Source organism: Achroia grisella, unplaced genomic scaffold, assembly GCF_030625045.1.
Source record: "Achroia grisella isolate CSIRO2021 unplaced genomic scaffold, CSIRO_AGI_Agris_v1 utg503, whole genome shotgun sequence".
NCBI classification, from domain to species: domain Eukaryota; kingdom Metazoa; phylum Arthropoda; class Insecta; order Lepidoptera; family Pyralidae; genus Achroia; species Achroia grisella.
The window spans coordinates 75131-96685 of record NW_026712898.1 but is presented as its reverse complement, the minus strand read 5'-3'; the positions used below and the strand labels follow the sequence as shown (position 1 = coordinate 96685).

General features: G+C 33.5%; 2 protein-coding genes across 2 annotated transcripts in view; both read left to right on the top strand.

The window, feature by feature from the left end:
* The window catches only part of LOC131846160 (uncharacterized), a 128029-nt gene extending 126636 nt beyond the window's left edge, over positions 1-1393 (top strand). Inside the window, exon 6 of the mRNA XM_059195398.1 lies at positions 1283-1393. Within this exon, the coding sequence (XP_059051381.1) occupies positions 1283-1381 (99 nt within the window). The 3' untranslated portion in view covers positions 1382-1393. The remainder of the gene's footprint in view (positions 1-1282) is intronic.
* A 251-nt stretch (positions 1394-1644) lies between these two features.
* The window catches only part of LOC131846159 (innexin shaking-B-like), a 35371-nt gene continuing 15460 nt past the window's right edge, over positions 1645-21555 (top strand). Inside the window, exon 1 of the mRNA XM_059195397.1 lies at positions 1645-2016. Within this exon, the coding sequence (XP_059051380.1) occupies positions 1645-2016 (372 nt within the window). The remainder of the gene's footprint in view (positions 2017-21555) is intronic.

The following is a 21555-nucleotide window of genomic DNA, read 5'->3' as shown; positions in this document are numbered from 1 at the left end:
ACCACCATAGACACACCATACCATAGACAATTACAGTATAAAATCAACTATTAAATAATTTTTCCAATTTAAAAAACTATCCCTTCCATATCCATTATTTATGGTATTTTAGACCCGCCAATAGCATAGACAATTAGTTTATAATCGTATTAAAGTTCGCAACAAGGTCTGCTAGATTACTTGCTTTGCTCGTAAATGCAAATAGAATCACATATAGTTTACGATCGCGTAAGTATCGTTGTAAATTAGAAAGATGAATAAGAAAAATTACTCATTTCCAACGGTTATAATAGTTTTCAAAGAAGCGTTAAGCCGTATAACATTCCCCTGTCGACGAAACTGATATATTGCGTCTGCCATATAAACGTTTCTATACGCTTTTTTTAATATTTCAATCATACTCGTGAACACCATTTGTTTGATTACGTACGACTTTTAATGTTTCCATGATGTTTTGATTCAATTAACATCTCTATTTCTAGTATCCATTCTAAAACCTAGTTCGTTTTTGGGTTGTATTTTAGTTGAATACCTAGTTCAGATTAGGTAGTCTTTTAGATTTATAAAAATTTTGAGGGTTCTAAGTCTTGGCAGATAACTCTTCTGGAATCAGACAGAATAGGCCTGACGATCGTCGATAGGGCCCAAATCCAAGGAAGAAGTATGAATTAGTTGTGATTATAATATAACTACATGTGTAAAAGAGAATTAAGTAAATATTTTTAACTTGCTGAAGAAAACTGCATTCAGACTATTATACCTAATCTTGAAAGAAGGAAATAATGTAATGTAATGTAATTTACAGATTCACACAACTGGCTTCTCTATATATTAAAATATAATACTTTATACATATTAATAATATTTGTGTACCTTACATAAATATTCAACTCAAATTATTAAATCAAAATTTGACAACAAATTTAGAGGGTATACGGTAAAAAAATTTCGCGTCAATTAAATAACTATGTACTTACCTACGGTAAGGTGAGAATCTAGCTGTAACACGATTATTTGGCTAAAATTTTATACTATAGAATTAGTAAGTTTAAATCATCATCATCGCAGTCCGGAAGACGTCCACTGCTGGACATAGGCCTCCCCCAAAGATCTCCACGACGATTGGTCCTGCGCTGCTCGCTTAAATATATACATATAATCCAACGTGATTAACCTGTTCGTGACATTGTTACCGTTAAATAGGTGCTCCGGTCGAATCGCGTAATCTCCCATAAATTTCACTCCCAACTGACCCAAATATCAAGTTTACATTAATTCTCAGAAGACACGTTGCCCAGCTGCACACAGCGACGAAATCATTAAACCCAGACCCGATGACTACATGCCGCGATACGTAAACATGCCCGATTACCGTCTCTGAGCAGACACCGAAACCGAAGGATGAAACGAAGAAAATATGTCACAAGTGCTTTCACTTCTCAAATTCATAAAAATACCAAAGAAGTTACACCAACGTGAGACGTTTGTGACATGAAATACCACTGCCAAAATCTAGTGCCTTAAGTTAACGAACATAGTGAAACAAAATACTGGTGCTTCTAAAACAATAATAGAGTAAATGACGAAAATAATGTTAGTGATCGTACCGAGCAAACAAACGGACAAAAGACTCAAGCGTTTACAATGTTAGACGTTTTTCGAGGTTTAAAGAATCTTATAAAAGTAAACTATGTACATATTGACTCGCCAGTGTTCAGGTTGCATTATTCAATCACAGTTATTCTGCTGATATCGTTCAGTTTGATCGTGACGACCAGACAGTACGTGGGTAACCCGATAGATTGTATCCACACAAAAGACATTCCCGAGGACGTGCTGAACACATATTGCTGGATCCATTCTACTTACACGCTCAAGAGCTTCTTCAACAAGAAAGTTGGCGTGGAGGTGCCGTATCCAGGCATCGGAAATAGCCGAGAGAAGGGCAAAGAGGATATGAGCGATAGAAAGATCTACAAGTACTACCAATGGGTGTGCTTCTGCCTCTTTTTTCAGGTAAGTAATTTTTTGGTTTACTGCATCCAAACAATTATATTTATAATTGACAAATTGGTTAATTATGTTATATTTGTGAACTTATGTATATACATTTACATTGTTTATAATTGACAAATTGGTTAATTATGTTATATTTATGAACTTATGTATATGCATTTTCATTGTTTATAATTGACAAATTGGTTAATTATGTTATATTTATGAACTTATGTATATGCATTTACATTGTTTATAATTGACAAATTGGTTAATTATGTTATATTTATGAACTTATGTATATGCATTTACATTATAATTGACAAATTGGTTAATTATGTTATACTTATTAACTTGTGTACATACATTTTGATTATTATCAACTAGCTGACCCGGCGTACTTCGTAACGCCTAACAGTCGATTCTTTAATTTTTTAGTTTATTTAATACTTATTCTGCTATTCAGGACGCCGGGATTTGTAGTAATATTATAAATATGCACATCAATGAGACATGTACATTTCAAGTGACATTTTACCACTGACCACCTGTTTTTGACTAATATGACACATGCCTTCCCGGAACCTCTCTATTTACACTTGAACTTTATAGTATGGTATTAAAGTTCAAATTGACTTTTAAGTATCATTAAGAATCGTTTGTATGGGATTACAGAAAAGTGTTGTTTTTAGGCATTTTTAGGCAATTTTTTAAAATTTTTCTCTCTCTAAGAACCATCCTCGTAATTCAAGGAATATTCTAAAAAAAGAATTATCGAAATCGGTTCTGTAGTTCTCGAGATTAGCGCTTACCAACACATTTAGCGATTCATTTTTATATTATATATAAGAAGATAACTCTCTTCTTATGAATGGAATCTCTTTTAAATGGAGAACATTTAAAATTAGTAGATTAATTTCATCTATTGTTATATTTATCCATTTTAAATTACTACAAGTAATCTGAGTGGGTATATCAGTCACAAAGCAACTCACATTTTAAATTGTTAGCTTGAAGGGTGGAGAAGTCTGTGAAATTTCAGGATAAGAGCCATGTCATCTTAGACCTCCAGAAGAATAATAATAACAAATACTTAGATTTTTTTGTAAATACATATATAATATACATAGAAAACAATCATACTCATGAATACAAATGTTTGTACCCTGCGAGGAATAGAACCCGCGACTATCGGTTGTAAAGCGGTGTGCTAAACCACTAGACCACCGAGGCCGAGGTATGGCACCAAAATCTCATCGTTAATAAGAGGCGTCACAAGCTTACATGATGACGTGATGTCCGTAGTGATGTTCATGTAAATCCGTGTATTGGAAACTATTTTATATACCTTTATATTGTCTATATTTTTTTAATTATTATATTGTTTTTATATAACATAAGTCAATTCAATACAAAAATATTCTACAACTATAACGGTGCCGTTTTACTTTTTGCTCGTCATCTTGGTCTCCATCCTTCACACCGTGATATAAGTGATTATTGTCACTATCCATCAGGTGGCCGTCAATTTCGCCTAGTTACATATAAAAAATCTTCTTATTACTCAGCACAGCAGATCAAAGTAGTATAAATATTTGTAAATACCGGCTCAAATGGGAAACCGGCATATGAATGGTACGGGCGTCATTGGACCCATCTGGACATGTCATGACTAATGTGACCAGACGTCCCGTATTGAACAGGACAGTCCTTTTTTATAATTGATTGTCCCGGTGTCCCAGAAATAAATTAAATAGAATAGATTAATATTTATTACAATCACAACAATAACAGTAGTGATGCTCACAGCAGCATATAAATTATTATATCATATAAATAGAAATAACAATACAAAAGAGAATAGAATTCAAATTAGTCAAATAAACTTAATTTAAGCACTTTTGAATAGGCATAACAATTTTTCTTATTATCTACCATCATTCGGAAAGCTGTCTCATCACAAGAAGAACGAGCAAGAAACTTGTGTGTTGCTCTTTTAAATAATCCTTGTAAGTTTACATTTACAAGTCGAAACGTGTGAATACAAACTACCAGACAGCACTAATTTATTAGGATCAACAATAAGATATAAACAATAATAACAAATCAAAAAAATGCATATCCACCACTGTGGAGCATCGTCACCACGTCACTGTGTACTGATGCGTGGGTAGAATACTGAGATGGGCCCCCATCTCAGCATTATACCGTGACAAAAGCCACGACGCTGATTTTCATCGCTGGTCGCCCCTCCGATAGTCCAATTTAACGCGGATCGATGTTACGATGGCCTGAGCCGAGGTTCGAACCCCTAGTGGTGCCCTCAGACTAAAGTCGTATCCGTCACGCGGGAGTTGGCCGCTCCATAAGTCCTTCCGCGGGTTTGGAGTGCCATCTATACTCGCCCCCTAACGTCCGGTGAAGCTGTAAAGGCCAGCTGCGGCCAACAGCATTAGAGTAGTCTAAAAAAAAAGCTGATTTTCAGTGGAGTGATTCACGCGAATTTTCTCAAATTTGAGTAGTGGAGCCGGCTGGTTGTGATGATGATAATTGTATCGAACATGAATATAAAAAAACGTGCTGTGAGTTTCATTCTTAATTAAAATCTTCACCAGCTACTTTAATGTAAATTTGTCTCTCTCTCCTATAAATATAAATAACTAAACAAGCTTTCTCGCGTAAATTCTTCTGCATCACACTTACTTGACATTTATTATATTTTACTCAATTTACATAATATCTTTTTAAATTGTACCCTATGTGTTATTCTAATATATAAAGCTGTATTAATATGAAGTGTCATGAAAATCCGTTCAGTAGTTTTTGCATGAAATAATAACAAACATCCATCCATCCATACATACATACAAACTTTCGCATTTATAATATTATTAAGATAAATATTTAGTTGCATTTATATTACACGGCACAAACATTTGTATTCATGAGTATGATTGTTTGTATCGGTCTGGACGTTTTCTAAGTATAATATGTATTTATTTACAAAAAAAATGTATCCATGTATTTATATCAGTTGTCTAGTACCCATAACACAAGCTCTGCTTAGCTCAAAATGTAGTCCCAAGATGGCGCTGGCGCTGGCGCTTTCATTAACTATCTGTTAAAATTAAAATCCATAGTGTTGACATTATCTGATTATTTATATAACAAAAAATCTATTCAAAAGAGCAACACACAAGTTTCTTGTTTATCTCTTCTTGTGCGTCATCTGCGTTCCGAATGAGTGGTAGAATCAAAATGTGATTAATCAAAAGTGCTTGTAATGAGTTTATTTGAATAAAGATTATTTCTATTTCTTTTATTAATTGACCTATACAAACCAATGTCCCATTTTGAGCCAAAGAATAATGGTCACATTGGTCATGACGCGTGACGATTGCATCACGATCGCCGTGATCGATCGTGGCCTTTTATGAACATTGATCATCGTGTTCAAGATAGAACTGGGTAGGAACTGAACTGTTCGGGTTATGGTTATTGATTAAATGATTTCCTTTTGACAAAAATTCAATAACATATGATAGAGGTCATTACAGTCTCTGTAATTGAAGTTAAAAATGAATCTGTTTTTGAAATCAAGTATACAAGTTCATTTGAAAAGAATAAGAGCTGAGTTCTTCTTAGTTCAAAAGCATTTCGAATTGATGGTAGATTTGACATATCATAAGAGTGTGTAATTAAAAAAAATAATATAAATAACTAGCTACTCACTTCGGTTTCGCACGGGTTTACTTGTATTATATATAAACCTCCAGATGAAGGTTTATATATAATATCACTCTCTATTAAAAAAAAACCGCTTCAAAATCTGTTGCGTAGTTTTAAAGATTTAAGCATACATATAGGGATGGACAGATAGCGACAGCGACTTTGTTTTATACTATGTAATATAGTAGATACTATGATTTGATTTTTTGTAAATACATAATATACATAGAATATAATGCGCTTGACCATAGACTTTACCAAGAAAATTCATATATAACAATAATAACCCTTAACAATTCACACAGCGCCATCTAACCCCAATCTAAGCGGAGCTTGTGCTGTAGGTAGCTACTAGATAATTGTATGACATATAATTTTTTTTTGGAAATACATACATACTGTACATAGAAAACGACCAAATCAAAATAAATAATCATACTCTTGTATACAAAATCATGCGAGGAATTGAACCCGCGACCATCGAAAGTATATATGATATTCTAAACCACTAGACTACCAAGTCAGTGTAGAATTTACCTGTAGGCGTTGTTCCTCGAATATTAGACGTGTCTGAAATATTGTGTATGTAAAATATACCTTTTGTTCTGTACAATAAAGCTTTCTAAATAAATAAACAAACATTTAGAGATGCGCTGTTGAGTTTTGAATACAAGACTTTGATGTGTAATGATTCATTTGTTTGTAAAAGTCACCCAGCTATTTGCGATATTTACGATTTTCCATCAGGCCGACGCCAGTTATATTCTGACATATCTTTTCTTTTTTCTATTGCCAGAGGTTGACTGTAAAAGCAGTCTGCGTGGGCACCTCAGTTTCACCTATTTCGGGAGAGCAGCAGTGTAAAATGTAGCTAAAACCGGGGTAAAAATGACGCAAACAACAAAGAGCGGGTCAGCTAGCAACACTAGTAAGATATGATTATAAATAAATAATAATATACTATAAAAAAAATCTAGAGGTAGTCTGTAAAAAGTTTTTATAAATTAAATAAATAAATAATAAAAAAATAACCCTGGACACACCTCAAAGCTTGTATTGTGGGTACTAAGACCTAAACAACTGATATAAATACATAGATTTTTTTTGTAAATACATACATAAGCTACATATAAATCAGCAAGACAATGATATGAACAATCATACTCATACAATTACGAATACAAATGCACCCTCCGAAGTATCGAACCTGCGATTATCGGAAGTAAAGTGGTATGCTAACTGCTAGACTACCTCTGGTAAATTTTTATAGTAGATAATTATTTATTTAATTTGTCCACAGTCACCTTTTTCGGACGCCAATCAGCTTCCTTTGTAAGATGTTTCCGTTGTAAGGTGTGATTAGGCAGTGATATATAGGACAAGAGGCGTGACATCTTAGAATAGAATAGACAATTCTTTCAACAAATAAACTTTTTAAACATTTTTGAGTAGTCATGATGAGTGTATAAGTTTGTTATTTTATATAGAAGCTTTAGTACTCGCGCTACATACTAGATGGCGCTGTGTTAAAAGTAGACGTCGATAAGGTTTCGTTGTATTACTGTGTATATATGTACGCCATTTTTTAAAAATAAGCACCTTTTTAAGTTCAACAATCCAACATCGCTGTTTGTTTTATTTATTAACACCGGAGGACGCTGTAGTAGTCCAGAGTTTAGTGTTGGGTTGTACAATGAGCATAATGTACGAATTTGGTTATTTGGGTTATTGTCAGGTGCTTGGATCTGTAACTCTGCGACCTACATAGATCTACTGTGCTCGCCCTTTTTTCAAAGTTCGTGCCTACAGCGGTCACGGACAATAATTATATAATTAATATGATTAGTAACATATAAAACAATCCCTAAATAAATAAATAAATTGCAAAAAAAAACACGCACTTTCACACACACCGGCGCATCTCAGAATTTGTAAAATTTAATCTCTAAAATTAACATTTACCTGTAACTCACCTACTTTACGGTTACCAAGCGTATAACGTGTTTATTATGTCTACGCGTAACAACAGGTAAAACAAAACGGAGCGACAGCCGTGTCGCAACTTACGCTGCGCGCGAGCATAAACAAAACGCAACTAAAACAAAGCTACCCACTATAATTAGCCATATACGCGACCCGTTTCACAATTTTTATTATGTGTACCGCTTTAATGATCCGTTAAACTCACGTTAAACTGGGCCGTTAATCAAAACGGAATCCGGAATTTGGGGTAATGAAAATATTTGGCTGTACAAACGGTCACCTTTGGGCGGGAATAGCTTTGGGTCAGGTTAGTTATGGGTACGCGGGGAAGCCCGTTCCAGGAATTCCTAATGAGACAAGAATTGTTTTGATGTTGTCGATGACCGCATATCTTGGTTTTGATACAATTTCCATACGTTTCATGTTACATCAACATGTATGTGAGCTAATATCACCATTACAATGGAACTTTGAAATATTTTCTTGTCAATCTCTGGTATTTTAGATTTCAAGAAATTTATTTTTCTGTTTATCAACCAATAAACAGAAAAATAAATAATTATTAACGTATTTATTTACAACGTATTATTGTTTTTTTTTGTTTTAATTGTAATTATAATTGGTGCAGTAAATAGTATAAAAAATAGATTTATATTTATGTATAATATAATGATATCTAAAAACAATTCCTTCAGCGCCATCTAGTTCCAAACCTAAGCAGAGCTACACTAGACATTAGACAACTGATAGTGCCTTTTTACTGAACTATAAATACATAGATGTTTTTTGTATATACATTCATAGAAATCACCGAGACAGTTTAAAACAGTTATACACATAGATACTCCAGAGAACTAAGATCTCATGCCTTTTATTTTGTCTCTGGATTATCTCGCCCATCAAGACATGTATTAACTCACAGTTTATTTTTTTTCTAAAATATTTTCTGCATATCTACACCTGATTGCCAGTCATATTTGATTTACAACAAAATGAAGTGGACAAACATGAGCAAAATAAAATTTCAAGATATCAAAGAATGTCCAATTTGAATGCAAAGATCATAAATTGTATCTTTTCCGCTTATTTAAGCGTATCTCTTCCTTGATTGTTTCCTTCTCTTTCCCACAAAGATATACGGTAATAACACTACATTTTGCATGTAAAAATGTATTTTTCTACTTAAAATCGCCTTGTAGTGGGTTGCGATAGTGGCAATGTTTAATTTTGGCAACGGCTATTGTTTTTATTAGTGTCCCGGACGGAAGTCGTGCGGAATCTATGCAAATTCTTACAACATGATAATGCTGCCTCGCTGACTCCCACTGTAGGGTGCGGTTTCCGTGGCTCGATTTTACGTTACGACAAATCGCACAATTATTTTTCTTCTATTTTTCTCGGAAAAAAAACAAGAAAAACTCTATTCGTTTAACTACCTTGCATGAAGTGGCAGATATGATGTTGGCCCTAGAAAAAGAGGCCTAAGAGAAAATGGTAATTATAGTTTGTAAATAAACAGTATCGTAGATAAAACACAAAGATTATACTGGATGGAATGAGTAACCTAACCTAATATTGCTTACATGGCTAACGGTATAACTATTAAGGATAGAAGGGAAATATATGAAATTATGAATCGAATTTAGCTACTTTATTGTACGAACATTGAAAGGATATGAATAAAATAATAGTACAAAAGGCGGTCTTATCGCTAATGCAATCTCTGCAAGAGAGAAAGAGAGTATTTAAAACATAAAGTAGGTGGCATATGAGTGGACTCATGTTAAGAAACTAAAATTGTTAGCTTTCCAATTAATATGCTAATAATTCTGTTAAAGTATACATGATTTATATTGTTGATTATAAAATTTTATAAAAATAACAAAATAAAAAAGGTTTACTTGCGTAATTTAATGATACTATTGCAGGAATATTGTACCTCTTAATTATATACGAAATTAAATAATTCTCTCATACCTACAAAGCAAAGACCTACGTAAAATTCGTTACATTTTATAAAAAAAAATGTAGTAGTATATCTCTGTTTAACTTTGTCAATTTTCTCCTAAAAAAGAATAATGATATAGATATAGTAGCCTGAATCGTTATAAATATAAGAAATTTAAAAAATAATGTCAGTACGAGTCATCAACTGAAGACGTTGAAACTATGTACCTACGATTTTAAAATCGCACCACCGGAACGAGACCTTAACAGGAATCATCAGTATAAAAATGTTCACAAAGAACACGAGCGTTTGTGTCTTAATATCGGTTGATTAGCATTCGACTGTTGGTCGCCAGCCATCCCGACCTCCCGTACTTGGGTATTAAACGCGACCTAATTTTCAGTTTATTCGTCCTTATCGGCGAGTTGCTTCCTAATAGTCGTTGCTATTCGGATATTGCAAGTATACAAGACAAAATGAAAACCTTCGTTTGTTTATAAAATGTTGGTAGTACGAGCAGCGACAGCGCTTTACATACGGTTCAGTAATTTGCTTATTATTTTTTAATATTATACAATTAGATTGGGTAATTTAGTTGTTGGACAGTTTACGGAGAGAGTTTGCATATATTGACGGCGTCGGTGGTCTAGCGCCATAGAACAGCGCTTTTCTTCCTATGGTCGCCGGTTCGATTCCTCGCACGGCACAAATATTTGTTATCAAGAGTATTATTGTTTGTATTGGTAGTTTCTATGTATAATATGTATGTATTTATTTATTCATTGCTTCATCATCGGTTAATAGGTGAAGTAAGAATACCAAAATATTGCTAAGTTAATGAATTATGTATTAATATTATTCATTGCTTCATCATCATCTGTTAAAAACTGAAAGTATTACTCATTTGAAGCATTTCGTTGAGATCAAATTAGCGGGATTCTAGTGTTGACTCTACATGTTCTGACGTGCACGTTAATAAGTTTAATCAACGAACGATTGAGTTTCATAATACCGACTTATCTTATTTTATTTTACCGATATATCAACATTTACCACTGCTTATAAAAGCAATGGTAAATATTGAAAAAAAGCTATATTACTGTAAAGTTTCATCAAAATCAGTTTAGTAGTTTTTGCGTGAAAGGGTAACAAACATCCGTTTATAATATTAGTAAGATATAATATCACCGCTGTAATTTATCACCGCTTTACGTCCGATGGTCGCGGGTTCGATTCCTCGTACGGCATAAACACCTGTATTCATGCGTATGATGATTTGTATCGGTCTGGGTTTTTTCTATGTATAATATATATGTATTTTCGAAAAAAGAATCTATGTATTTGTATCAGTTGTCCAGTACAATGCATAAGTTTTAGCTATCTTAACTTGGGTCTAGATAGCGCTGTGTGAATTGTCCTGAGATTATTATATTACTAATATTATAAATACGAAAGTTTGTGAGTATGTATGTACAGATGAATGGATGTTTGTAACGATAGGGTGTAACTATTGATACATATACTATATATATTGTTATACCAACTACAAAAAAATGTACCCACACAGCAATAAACATATATTCTATTCTATTCTCTTTCACCTAAAATCTACTCAATGGATTATAGCTTATACATCAGAATAACACATAGGTCATAAATATCACGTGGGTTAAACACGTTCACAGCTAGTCTAGAACATTGTTATCTGCGTGCAACTAATCATAACACGTTTCCGATTACTTCGAGTGTATTTATTCAGTGCGGTTCAGCAATATTTTCTCTGCTGTACGGATACAAATCAAGGAGTTTGTTTAATGAGTAATTTGATGAGTCTGAGTCATTGCCAGGTGTTTGTTTAATTGGAATGTAAAAATATCATTCAGTGAAGGAGTTCTCTTTAGACAGACAGAGGATCTATCCTTGCTAATATTATAAATTAAATTATTACCCGGGTCTTAACACGAATAATTTTATGACAAATAAAGCTAGTAGTCAGCTCGTGACCACGGTTAGTGCAAGTTGTTGCACTAATGTTTAAATAATGTCAAAATTATTATTTTCTCCTACATATATATATATATATATATATATGCGTTTATAATATTAATAATATTATATCAGTACAAATCATGAATATGTCCTTACGTCATACACTTGCAAGAATTTCATGCCCATACGTTACACGTCGTAAGTGCGTACACAGTGTAATAATTACACTTAGAGGCAGGTACTTGGGAGCGGGTGGGTCGTGCCCATACATAATCAGCTCTTCGACACTTAATAAGCTTGATGGCAACCCTGCCGACCTAGGCCACTAGTTTTACAGCCTGTTTTGTATTGTTGACAACCCTAGCGTGTTTACGTGTCACATATGGGAAATATCATGGAAAATATAAATATAGTATTAAATTCTCAGTACATCAGTGTCGATGGTTTAGCAGTTTAACACGTTTAACTTCCGATGTTCGCGGGTTTGATTCCTCGCACAAAGTAAAGTTTATACATATTTATGAGTTGTAGTGATCGCCTAGTGGTTGACATTCAACTATAATCAATACAATTTGATATCTGTAAAATTACAGAGAAATAATACTATAGACAAACTATCTATTCTCAATTTGACCACAGACTTCATTAAATACTATAAAACAATGTCGCTGTCCGTCCATCCCTATATATGCTTAAATATTTAAAACTACGTTTTTTGAAGCGGTTTATTTAAATAGATAGAGTGATTCAAGAGAAAGGTTTATATGATACATATACAGCCGTGCAAAGCCGGGGCAGGTAACTAGTTAACAATAAACAAAAGAGTATATATGCGTGTATGTTTTAAATAAACTGTAGCGTGTGTAATATTTTTTTTTATTATTTCTGTTTTTTTTATGCATTATTTTTGTCTGCGATCGCAAATAGCCATTTAATATATTTAAAAATAAAATTATAAAAATTCAAATTTGGAACATCAGGCACAGAACATCGATGTTATTTTATATACAATTTTGCACTCCTTCTCGAACATTCCGTGGCGTCATTATTAAAATCTGTGTATAATATATTCTAAATATATTTTTTTATTTCAATTAAAACAAATTAAACATTGCAATATTCTTCCAGTAAACAATTTTTAAAAAATATTTGCCATTTTCCTTCTCTATATAAACTATATGTCTGCGAAATTTCATACTTCTCCATTCGCGCAATTTTCGTAAAAAGATGTACAAAGTTTTTGCGTCACGTATTTATATTTAGATGATTGTTTGTAATGTATGAGTGTTTTATATGTATATTATGTATGTAGGTATAGGTAATATTGTCCATATAGTTTCACACAAAGAAATTTATACCAAGATACAGTAAAAATAAGTAATATTTTCCTATGTCTAGCATAATACTTATGTCAAATCAGTAACTAATAGTGAATTTTTATTTATTAATTATTTTACAGATATCAAATTATATTAATTCCAGTATAGAATCTCAATCACTACAATATTTTAGTTATTGTATTATATATTTTAAGCTTTTTAATTTTAGGTAGTAATTCTATAATTAAGTTATGTAAATGATATAATTAGTTAATAACTCAAGTATTTAATTTAATTAGTAGCTGTAACATGTATCAATATTGTATATTACATATATCTTAATTTATAGTGAATAGTACTAAAAATATAGTTTACTTCGAGTTGTTTTCATCCGCGGGGTTTCCTTGAGAATGTATGAGTAAGTGGGTTATAATGAGGTTGTTGGTAATAAAAGGAATATTGTTAGATGAGTCATAGACAATAGCCAGACTTCTCGTTTGAACCGCATTTCATTCACAAGCACACCATAGTCGATGTCGAGAATTTTTAGACTTTTTTCTAGCAGCTGATTTAGATAGGTACAAGAAAGAAATATATTTTTAAATACTAATGTTATGTTCAGATTAGTTTTAATACTGGCCACCCTATTTAGTTACGTAAAATTAATTACTTTCAGAAGGTTGATATTGTTATTATGTGAATTGAAGTTTTTTTTATGATACTTGATTTACTTATCTATTATGATATATTAGATTGATACGATATATATACGATACGATATATTAGATTGAATACTTATCGTAAGTAAAACAAATAGAAGATGTTTCTTATACGTATAAAATTTTATCAAAATCAGTTCAGTAGTTTAGAATCACATCGCGGACAAATACTGTACGTAACACGAAATTTATATATATACTTAATTTTTTGTAAATACATACACAATATGCGTAGATACACAACTAGCCCTATAGAAATGAACATTCTTATGAATCTTTTTTAATATTATTTATTATTTTATTAAATGCGAAAGTTAGTGAGTATGGATGTATGTTTTTTACACTTTCACGCAAAAATTATTGGACGAATTCAAAATAACACGTGGGCTACAAATTTCACGCGGGTGAAATCGCAAGCACAAGTTGTATTAACCTGAGAATCGAACACACAACCATTTGAAAGGCAGTGTGTACACACTGTATCAATATAATAATATACACGTGTCAATGTAAACTTTACCACATTACACAGTAAGTGCAACTGTTATGTTACTTTCATAGATTGATTTTAACAGCTATTCCAAGTGGTATAATTTTACATTCATTTCAGAAAGACGCTTTAAAAGTATGTAATTAAATACATATTAGCATACATTTCTTGTTTATCATCATTATTATTTGTAGGTTCATATCACTTCTGTATAATTGAACGTCCATAATCGAGGTGTTTTCAAATCAATCATGAGTTGCATAGTATTCGCTACCATAAAGAGTTTCATGTATACAGATCAGGCTGTAGTATTAAAAGCACAATCCAATATCATATTGTATCGAACCATTTCTACAGCCAATCAATATTACAGCCAGTCCATATTGCACGCACATTATTTACGAGTACACTTGCCGGGATTAGAACCCGGGTCCCGCGGGCACCGTGGCTCGATGCTAGTAAATTGTGTGCACACAATATATACTAGCTGATAGCGAAATTGCGAAATGAAGCCGCGAATTGTGTTGTAGAATTTAGTAGTAGTCTAGATATTATCAGGGTATGCTGCTTAAAGTTTATATACTGTGGAAATTTGCTATCTACTACGTTAATAATAAGTCTATTCACCCCATTAAACGAAGATATATTTATATATATATATATATATCTAAATATATATAACTCAAAGGTCTGACATAGTGATCTATCAACACACAGCCAAACCACTGGACGGATCGGGCTGAAATTTGGCATGCAGGTAGATGTTATGACGTAGGCATCTGCTAAGAAAGGATTCTGATTAATTCTACCCCCATGGAGATAAAATAGGGGATGAAAGTTTGTATGCAACTTTGTCAATTTTAAACCGATCGGGCTGAGACTTTGCATGCATAATGCTACTATGACGTAGGCATCCAGGATTCCAATAATAACAATTCACGACAATTCACATAGCGCTATCTAGACCCAAGTTAAGTAATGCTTGTGTTATGGGTACTTGACGACTGATATAACCCCTTATATCAGTCATAAATTACGTGCAGTGTTTTCTTGAATTTTCTGTCCCCCCCCCCCCCCTGGTGAGATGTCGTGAGATTTTATTCAAACCCCTCCCCCATCCCCCATCTCATGTAGGATTTTTCAAAATGTGGGTTTCTTACGTAAACGTGTTGGATTGTTATTGTAAAAAGTAAAAATATATATTTCGTACTTTTATTTACGACGAGTTATGACTAGTAATCAAAATTGCTGTAAGTGTAATAAGCATGTATAATCTGGCTTAAATGGACCAAAATAGTATATTTTTTTTATTCAATCAGAAAAAAATTACGTGTTATTTGCCGAGATCCCTCTCAACGTAAGATTAGATAAGATTTATACGTACATAATATATATAGAAACATTAACGCGTATAATATTTGTACATGCTGCCAGTATTTAATATAACTTTTCACCAATCATAGTATACATAAACAGTTTAATCGGAGCGGTTCAGCGTAAACTCGATAAAAACAACGACGTTGATCTCGTTTTACTTTAAATGGAATTCTTTTTTTTTTCGGACTACTCTAATGCTGTTGGCCGTAGCTGGCCTTTACAGCTTCACCGGACGTTAGGGGGCGAGTATAGATGGCACTCCAAACCCGCGGAAGGACATATAGAGCGGCTGAAGGCCAACTCCTGCCTGACGGATACGACTTTAGTCTGAGGGCACCACTAGGGGTTCGAACCTCGGCTCAGGCCGTCGTAATTTCGATCCCCGTTTGAATTGGAGGGTGATCGATCGGAGGGGTAATGGAATTCGCCAACGATATACATATACTTAGATCGCGTTTACCAAAGTGAAGTTTAGATTTTCATTCGTTCACAGTGTTACACGTTCATAAAATAATATTTGATGTAATGGATAATTTAACTAAAATATTTGTAATTCAATCATGTGATAATTTTAGCTCTTTAGCATTTATAAAAAATGATACTTGATTTACTTATCTATTATGATATATTAGATTGATACGATATATATACGATACGATATATTAGATTGTATATTTGTAATTCAATCATGTGATAATTTTAGCTCTTTAGCTTTTAATTTAATAAGTACAGTCGACTACAAAATATATAACAACAACCTTTACCTATAAACAAAATGAAACATTATTTTATTGAGGATTTCTTTTACACTACCGATAATTTTTTTTTATCCCCGTTATTGTATTGTCAAAAATTTGATTGATGACTGTTTGACAACTGACAGCTGCTTTAAATACGTTTAAAGAGTTAACTGTAGGAAATCGAGCGTTCAGAATTTATAAACGTGTTTAGCGAAATTTGTAGTGCTGAAATGCAAAATGAAGCATTGAACATATTTAAACGTTTTAATGGCGATCAGTTTGAAGTAAACGCGATCAGTTTCTTTGGTGAAATCCGACCGTCTGTACATATACGTCATTGAGGTGAGTTTATTCCTGAACACGTAATCCCAGATCAGTTGCAACAATATTGAATGTACTCAATACTTACAAGCTTCCTTTAGTGTTAAAGTATACGTTTTGGCATTGCAATTCGTAGAAAACGATAATAAATTGTTGAATGACTAATATTTATAATAATAACTAGCGGCCGGCCCGGCCCGGCTTCGCACGGGTACATTACAGATCTCTGAATTTCTCGGCTTGTTGTTAACTATAACACACATGTATTATACAGGTATAAGTAGCCTAAAAGTCCCGTCAAAATCGGTTCAGCCACTTTAGATATTACCCGAAACAGATAGACAGACAGACAGAAATTGCAAATAATGTTATTTTGGTGTATTATTTTATATTCGTATGCACCGTATTTATATTCATATGCATGTAGTAAAAAACCTGTTATTTCAATATTACAAATTATATATATATACATATAAATATATAAATAGCATTATTTTATTAAATAAGTATTTTCACTGATAAAATATCATTCGAAACATAGCTTGAAGTTTGGGAAGTACACCCTATCCTGAGGAGAAATAACTGTCACTCCTGAGAATATCCTTCAATTCTTATCCATGACGGGCCTAGGCAGCGAACTCTATACATCGAGCATAACAGATCTCACTCTGCAGGCCGCAGTGCTACGATTTGAAGTACAGATTTTTTTTTCGGACTACTCTAATGCTGTTGGCCGCAGCTGGCCTTTACAGCTTCACCGGACGTTAGGGGGCGAGTGCAGATGGCACTCCAAACCAAGGAAGGACTGAAGCGGATGAAGGCCAACACCTGCCTGACGGATACGACTTTAGGCACCACTAGGGGTTCGAACCTCGGCTCAGGCCGTCGTAATATCGATCCCCGTTTGAATTGGACGGGGGATCGATCGGAGGGGAAGAAGTCCAGAGTAATAGCGCAAACATTACTCTGTGTTCCGAGAACTAGTATCGAATTCAACAAAAGTAGTGCGCAACCTTCGCAATTAAGCAGTTAATTGTCATTTAAAGTCACTTTTATTATCACGGTACGGGTAAAATATTGCTTGTACTTCGGCTGTTCATACTAAACGAAATGACAAATAAATCGTTAAATTTATGGAAACTTGAAGACATTTTGGAGGTCATCGATTGTGGCGTAGGGTTTATAACAATAATACTGTCTCAGGACAATTCTCACCAAGCTTGTGTCTTCTAGTCTCACGCTTATCAGAATACGAGACAATTGATATAAATACATAGATACATAAAAATGTCTATACATAATATACATAGAAAACTCTCAGACCGATAACAACAATCATATTCATAAATACAAATGTTTGTATTGTGCCAGGAATCGAACCCGCTACCATCAGAAGTAAGACGGTGTGCTAAACCGCTAAACCATCAAGGCCATGTTTCGATACACTGTAATACTCACTAAGCATAGATTTTTATTTCATTTTAGATTGATTCCGGACAATACAAACATTTGTAACTTGTATTTGTGAGAGTTATTGAAGTCACTGGCGGAAGACCCAAAAAAAACAATTATAAGTAAAACTAAATTTAATTCTAAAATTCAAATTCAAAATATCTTTATTCATATCGGTCTATTACAGACTCTTATGATACGTCAAATCTACCGTCAGTTCGGAATTATTTCGAGATAAGAAGAACTGAAAAGAAGCTCAGCTCGTATTTTTTTTTTAAATAAATGTTAGATATAGATATTAGAAATACATAACATAAGAGATATTAAAAGAAGAGTTAGAATATGCCAGCCCAGAGTGTAATGGAGTCTGTAAGAGTAATTTATTTTGAGATAGAGTTAATGTAATTGTTCTAAGTGTTGTAATTGAATTATTGTAATTGTTCTAAGTGTGTATGTATGTATATACGTATATGAAAAACATTTATTGTCAACCATTATTACATATACATATTGTCAAATGTGTATATGTAATAATGGTTGACATTAAATGTTTTTCTTTCTTTCTTTCTTTCTTTCTTTCTTTCTTTCTTTCTTTCTTTCTTTCTTTCTTTCTTTCTTTCTTTCTTTCTTTCTTTCTTTCTTTCTTTCTTTCTTTCTTTCTTTCATTTCTGTCGGATGGAGAAAACTAAAACGTTAGCGGAGATAGGAAGGTGCAGAAGTATTATGCAAGGTGTTGTACAGAAGACTGAGAGTGTAAACATTCAGTCGAAAATGAACGGGCAACTATTTTAACTGGTTACGGTGTTGAGATATATGGTCAAACTTAAGCAAATGATAAGTAAAGCGAATGCACATGTTTCGGAGACGTTCCATTTTATTGAGCAGTTCACCAATGGCATCAAGAAAACAAACATCTACATGATCAAGGTAGATAGTAGGTATCTACTATAACATGAGCAAACAGCTATCCTTGTACAAACCGTCAAACTGCAACAGTTCCACTTTGTGACAGATTGCATTCATCATTTGTACGGAACACTTGTCATTTGTCGTAGCAACATTGCCATACTGCTATGATTTATTGGACGTGCTTATTTGATCCCCTTTCGGGATTGTACATTGATGTTTTGAGTTTTATGGGAGTTTACATTGTGAATGTGTTAGTTGTTAGTACGCCACGTACCTCCTTTCCTTTTTGATTTGATTTGAAACCTTTTAAATCACTTCTATTGATTCATGTACACTTGTAATTTTCGAATCAATAGCTTGATGATCTCAATGGTTTAGCACTCTGGTTTACTTCCGACTGTCGTGGATTTGATTCCTTGCTCTATACAATAATTTGTATTCACGAGTATAATTGCTTGTAATTGTCTTGGTATTTTCTAAATATATTTTTGATTTATAAAAACATGTTTTAAGTATTCTGTCAGTTATCTAGTACCTATAATATAAATATTAGGTTGTTCGGAAAGTAATTTCGTTTCTTCCTGACTGAGGATTTAATTGTATTTTTTGCACTCAACTTCACACTTAAGCCGCATAATTTTTATATGCTTTGAGAGCTCATATAGCAAGGTTTATGTGTGTGAAATTCCAATTAATTCTACGCAATAGTTTTTGGTTTGTGCCCTTTTAAATATGGAGAGCCATAAGCAGCATTTTCGACATATCTTACTGTTTTACTACAGAAAGGGCAAAAATGCCGTTCAAGCCAGAAAGAAACTGACCGATGTGTGTGGAGAAGTGTGTTAACAGTACGCCAGTGCCAGAACTGGTTCGCAGAATTTCGATCCGGCAATTTTGATGTCAAAGATGCACCACCCTCGGGAAGGCCTGTTGAAGTTGATAAAGGCATTGCTTGATGCGAACCGGCGAATAACAAAACTTATAATAACATCCCAGGCCTTTTAAGTGTCCATAAATTGTTAAATTTAATAAATTTAATCTCAATCCGATCTCAGGTGTTGTTGTTGTATGTTGTTAATATATTTTGATTTTATCTGATATGTTCAAAACATTTCTAGCACGCACTTCAATGTTGCCCGCCCAAATAAATCTCACTCACGCTGCCCAATAATTCACACCCCTGCACTTGCATATTGCATGCGCGCGCGCACGTATTGTGGTGACCCTGAAAAGGCACGAGTCACACATAGAAATGTGACATACAATGATACCGTCAAGTTATAAACTTATAGCGAGTAACGGATTTACTGAGATGTGTAGTGTTCTTGGACCAATCAGTTATGTTTTGCAATGTATTGTTTAATACATAGGTATATGTATTATTTTATACGTAAAAAGAAAGAAAATTTTAGTAAAAAGAAATTTACTGAAATGTATTTAAAAGAACAATTATATTAGAACAACATTCTATGAAAAAATCTTAAATATGTATTTATATTCCTGTTATAAAACAATTTTTCTCACGGAAAAGTTTTGTTACTTTGAAAAAAATATGCTTTTTAGAAATAAAGTAATAATAACATTACACATAAAAATTATGTGAACTGGAAAAACTGCCACTACGTCGTTTTTACGACGCAGTAAAAAAGTAATTAAATGAAGAAACCTTCAATATATTTAAATATTTAATAAATATTTTATTTCAGCTACGGTGAATATGATGAATTATTGACTATACAAATGAAAAATGACGATATATTTTTGTATGCACTTTGCCATTCGCAAACGAGCTACCGACCCACTGGTGCACGGACAATGGCAACCCCTCATGCGTTACCATTTCAGAATATCAAGATCTTATGCCTCTGTCATTTTATTACCATATCTCACTCTCCAAAACTCAGCTTACAAAGAATCTGCTTTTCTACACTTTGAAATGAGTGAGATAGTCTTATCCGTGTAGACAACTTTGAACAAAGTCGACATATGGTTTTTTGTCGGAATACTTTAATGTTGTTGGTCTCAGCTGGCCTTTACGGGTTCACCGGACGATAGAGGGCGAGTGCAGATGACACTCCAAACCCGCGGAAGGACTCATGGAGTGACTGAAGGCCAACTCCTACTTGACGGATACGACTGGGCTCAGGCCGTCATAATTTCGATCCCCGTTTGAATTGATTACTCAAATCGCTACCCGCTTTCACTTGTACCACGCGTAGCGCCGTTGACCGCCGTCCTGTGCCAAGTGAGTCATTATCGTGTACTTGGACCTTGGATACTGTAGAATAATTATAATTAATGACTATGTTTTTTTTTTGAATGCACTCGCCTGTGTTAACGGTTGATGCTGGGACACCAATGGAACATGATGTCAGGTCACTTCATACTATCATGACACATTCACCATCAATTTATATATATTGTAAACAAGAAACAAAATCTTTCTTGTAAAATGGACTGTCCCATTCTGACATGTTAGTGAAGAAATGTAGGTGAGACAGACATTTCTTCACTAACATAGTTTAAGTAATTGTTACTAACAAAATGAATTCTTCCTAAGTCCTGGAACTAGCTCAGGGAGAAT